At 49.3% G+C, this 4,282-nt stretch overlaps 1 protein-coding gene across 1 annotated transcript; it reads right to left on the minus strand.

Moving 5' to 3' along the window:
- Positions 1–1,052: 1,052 nt before the first annotated feature.
- On the minus strand, positions 1,053–1,427 carry LOC119391947 (uncharacterized protein K02A2.6-like). Its single transcript, XM_037659590.1, has one exon. It carries the CDS (start codon positions 1,425–1,427, stop codon positions 1,053–1,055), a length of 375 nt encoding a protein of 124 aa, XP_037515518.1.
- Positions 1,428–4,282: the final 2,855 nt, after the last annotated feature.

Genomic DNA, 4,282 nt, shown 5'->3' on the forward strand with positions numbered 1-4,282 from the left:
CTGTCTCCGTTGACTGTGTTTCCTAAATCCGTGTTGCGCATTAGTTATGACACCAAATTTATCCAAGAAAATTACCATACGACAGTGTGTAATTTTTTTCTAGCCCCTTGGAAAACACAGGTAACACCAAAATTGGCCGGTAGTTGTTGGGATCATTAGGGCTACCTGCTTTATATATTGCCGAAACTCTAGCGTATTTCATTGCCTGGGCAAATACGCCCGATTCAAGTGTTAAATTCAATATGTGAGCAGGAGAAATAGAAGGTATAAATTGCTTAATAGGACCTAGTTACGGGTTGTTGATGTCTAACGCTTTAGTATTTTTCAAGGATTGAAATGTAGCGCACACTTCGTATTCATCAGTAGGCGGGAAATAAATGCTATCGGCAATAAGACTTGCGTTTGTTTTTCCCGACGTTGCAGCGCAGGTGGGGTAGGCAGCAGGAATGGCAGCGTTAATGAAATGTTGGTTAAAGTGATTAGCGAGGGCCTCGCCTTTTAATTTGCCAGGGTTGCCAGGGGGCCATGCCAATTCACGTCAACACTGACGCCAATACCCCCCACACTTGCACGAAAACTCCCCCTATAGGTCTAACCGATTCGGAGGCCGGCGAGAGCGCTGCAGTCGGTTTGTGACAACTAGTTGTTGTTGCTTTGGTAGCCCTTCTGCTGCAGCTGGAGCATTTTGCGCCGGTTCTTCTCGCTCCCAATCGGATCAGAATTCCAATGATGGGTCTTCATTTGACTGCCTTGGAGCCTATTGGGTCTACTGTGTCTCCAGCGTATCTCGTCCAGATGTCGTCTGAGAGTCCCTCTTTGAGCTTTTGTTACCAAGAGTCGACTTCCTTGCACTTCCACCACCACTCCCGGTAGCCAGGTTCACCAGTGCCAAAGCTTTTACAGAAGACCGGATCACCTCTTTGGTAGCACTTGCCTTTTCTGGCAATGACACTTCTGGGACCCTTAAGACCAACTCTGGCTTGGTTCTTGGTGTGAACGAAAGCATTAGTTCTGCTGGTGGGCGTGTCCTTTGCTTTGATGGTGTTCTGCGGTCAATGTGCAACCACCTGGCCAATCTTGTGGTAAGGCTTCCCCCCGGTCATACGTTTCAGACCCTCTTTCACGGAACGTACAGCTCTTTCGGCCAAACCATTTGATTGTGGCTTGTAGATGCTGTACGAATGTGTCGTGTGCCACTTTTTTGCACAGTCTTGAAATTCGACGCCGGTGAATGATGTCCCATTGTCCGTCACCAGGTATACAGGCAGGCCGAAGCGCGCGAACACAGTTCGTGACTCTTCCACAGTCGCGGCTGTCGTAGCTGATGGGGTTGGAATGGCTTCCACCCACCCGGAATGGCTGTCCACAATCACCAGGATCATCCTTGATTTCCACTGGTCAACATGAACGCGGGTCCATGGCCGCATTGTGGCTGGCCAGCTCAAGGGTTCCTTAGATGCAGACATTGCTGCTGCTTGTTGACACACACAGTATTCGTGCAAGAGTTGTCCCAGATTTGACCCTATGCCAGGCCACCACATGAGTGTCCTTGCCAGAGCTTTTGTAAAGTTGATTCCGAGAAGTCTGTTATGTAGTTCTAACAGGAAGGACCCTCCTTGCCTGCTGAGGAATTACATGCGATCACCGTGGCAGATCAGTCCACTGTTCACTGTGAGTTCATGTTGCAGCCGCTAAAAAGGTTGCAACTTGCGGTCTTTAACCTTCCTTGGTCATCGTTGTTGAATTCGGTGACGAACTTCCATTAGCACAGGGTCTTTCTGGGTCAGTTCCTCAAGTTGTTGACGTGACAGTGGGCTGCTTTCCAGAAGGCTTGTTGACGGCACTTGCTCACTCTGGCCATTTGGGTCTACATCTTCTTCTGCTGGAAGAAGCTGAAGCTGACTGAGAGCATCGGAATTTACATTCTGATGTCCAGGCTTATATTTAATGGTGTACTGATGCGCTCCCATGATAAGATCCCATCTCTGGGTTCTGGCTGCTGCCACCGCAGGTACCGCCTTGGTTTCTTTAAATAACCCCACCAGCGGCTCGTGATCACTTTTCAGGATAAACGAGTGACCTAGCAGGTAGTCCCTAAACTTTGTGACTGCGAAAACAAGTGCCAGGGCCTCCCGTTCAAGTTGGGAGTAATTTCTTTATGCGTTCGTGAGTGTTCTTGAACGAAAACCAATGAGCCGTTCCATCCTATCTATGAAGTGTGAAAGTACTGCTCCAACCCCTTCGGGTTATATGCATCACATTTCAAGAGGACTTGTTTGTTTGGGTCATAGTGGGCGAGTAAGTTTGAACATTGCAGTGCCTGCTTGACCACCCGAAATTAAGACATTTCTCCTTGGCCCTATTTCCATCTTGAGTCTTTCCTCAAAAGCTTATGGAGAGGAGAAAGCATAGTGGACATATTTGGTAAGAAACTCCGGTAGTAAGAGATGAGGCCCAAAAACGAAAGAAATTCCTGGATGCTGCGTGGCTCCGGTGCCTTTATGATGGCCTCCATTTTTGTTTCACATGGGTGAAGCCCTTCCCTGTCTATTCAATATAATATCTGGGGTTTAACGTCCCAAAACCACGATATAATTATAAGGGACGCCGTAGTAGAGGGCTCCGGAAATTCTGACCACCTGTGGTTCTTTAACGTGCACCTCAATCTAAGTACACGGGCCTCAAACATTTTCGCCTCCACCGAAATTTCAGTCGCCGCTGCCTGGATTCGATCCCGCGACGTTCGGGTCAGCAGTCGAGCGCCATAACCACTATATCCCTGTCAATTCGATGCCATAGGTAGTTCACTCCATCTTCACCAAATATGCATTTCTCCTCCCTGAGCTTGATACCACTATCTCGCAGAGAGCGACAACACCTTCCGGGGGGTTGTGCCAAACTCATGCTGGCGTTCAGCCTCCATAATGTCATCCAGAAACACCTGAGCGCCTGGGAAGTCTTTGAGCACCGTCTCCATTTTGCTCTGTAAAAAAGTCAGTTTCGCCGCAAGGGCGAAACAATGATTGCGATAGCAAGAAATTGGAATGTCACACGAAGAACGAGAAGCAGCTCGATACTTGCAGCGCACCGCTGCAAGTAGAGGCTTGCGATGAAAAACTCCGTAAACAGGGGGTGGGTGCTCGAGCCGACGTTTCGACAAGTGGACTTGTCGAGACAAGTCCACTTGTCGAAACGTCGGCACGAGCACCCACCCCCTGTTTATGTATATGCTAGATAGCATATACAGTAACTTTACTTTGCGCGAAGTCCCACCCACGGTTGCCAGGGGGTCATGCCAATTGGCGTCAACACTGACTCCACAGATAATATTGCCACGCCCACTTCTTGTTTTATTTTGACGTATTCGGGTTTGACCAGCAAGGACGGTTATCAACGCTCGACGCTGCCCGCGCCGCAGTTAAAATATTCTAGTACACTCTACCGCAGTCTTCGAGATCTTCGCGATTATAGGCGCCCGGCAATGCAGTTTCCGAGATACGATTGTAGCGCCAGAAAACACAGCCTAGCGAGTAGACGCAGCAAAATCGCGTGTCTATCCTCCGCATCCTCCATGTTCAGAAACGCTCCTTGACTTGGTGACTTGCCACCGCCTTAATGCAGTGCGTTTGAAACGCGTTTGTAGCGTTTGTGCTACCTTGGCACAGCCTGAAAAGAGCGCGTTCTAAACGCGTTTGTGCTGCATTGAAGGCGGTGGCAACATCCCTGAGGTGATTGCGAACGCACGTAGGAAGCGTTCGTTGAAAGAGGTGCCCGAAAGAGAGACACTTGAGCGCGTCGATGTGTCCAGCGAGCGTTTCATTTTCTTGGTATTCCTGGCGGCTGGTGCCCTCAACACTTAGGCGTTCAATAAGAGCTCCATCGTGCCCTCTGGTCAGTGACGGGTGGCAATGGTAGACCACTTTGTTAAGATTGCTCGCAGGACGCGAATTGTCTAGATTATTCCAGAGCTTACGCGACCACCAGTGATAAGACTGAAAAGTTCGATGCGTGATGTATAAAAGACGGCGCGTCCCAGCCATGAGCAGTTTTATCGACGGCCGACGCTCTGTTCGCCGCTATCAGTGTACAGTGTGTATTCCTGTAGTTTGACTTTCCGTTTTCCGGCCACAAGTTCGGCCAAATAAAGAGTTTCATCTTTCACACGCCGACTGCTGCCTTCGTCGACGTCACGATCACGTGACAATATTTTCAGCGCCAAACAAGCTGTCCAATCTGTGCAAGGCTAGCGCGTTTCCGAGAAGCTGAGATGCCAGTAAAAGCA

This window comes from Rhipicephalus sanguineus, chromosome 4, assembly GCF_013339695.2.
Source record: "Rhipicephalus sanguineus isolate Rsan-2018 chromosome 4, BIME_Rsan_1.4, whole genome shotgun sequence".
Taxonomy (NCBI): Eukaryota; Metazoa; Arthropoda; class Arachnida; order Ixodida; family Ixodidae; genus Rhipicephalus; species Rhipicephalus sanguineus.

Coding starts and splice junctions, on each gene's coding strand:
- LOC119391947 (XM_037659590.1), bottom strand. CDS start 1,427: ATGCGGCCATGGACCCGCGTTCATGTTGACCAGTGGAAATCAAGGATG.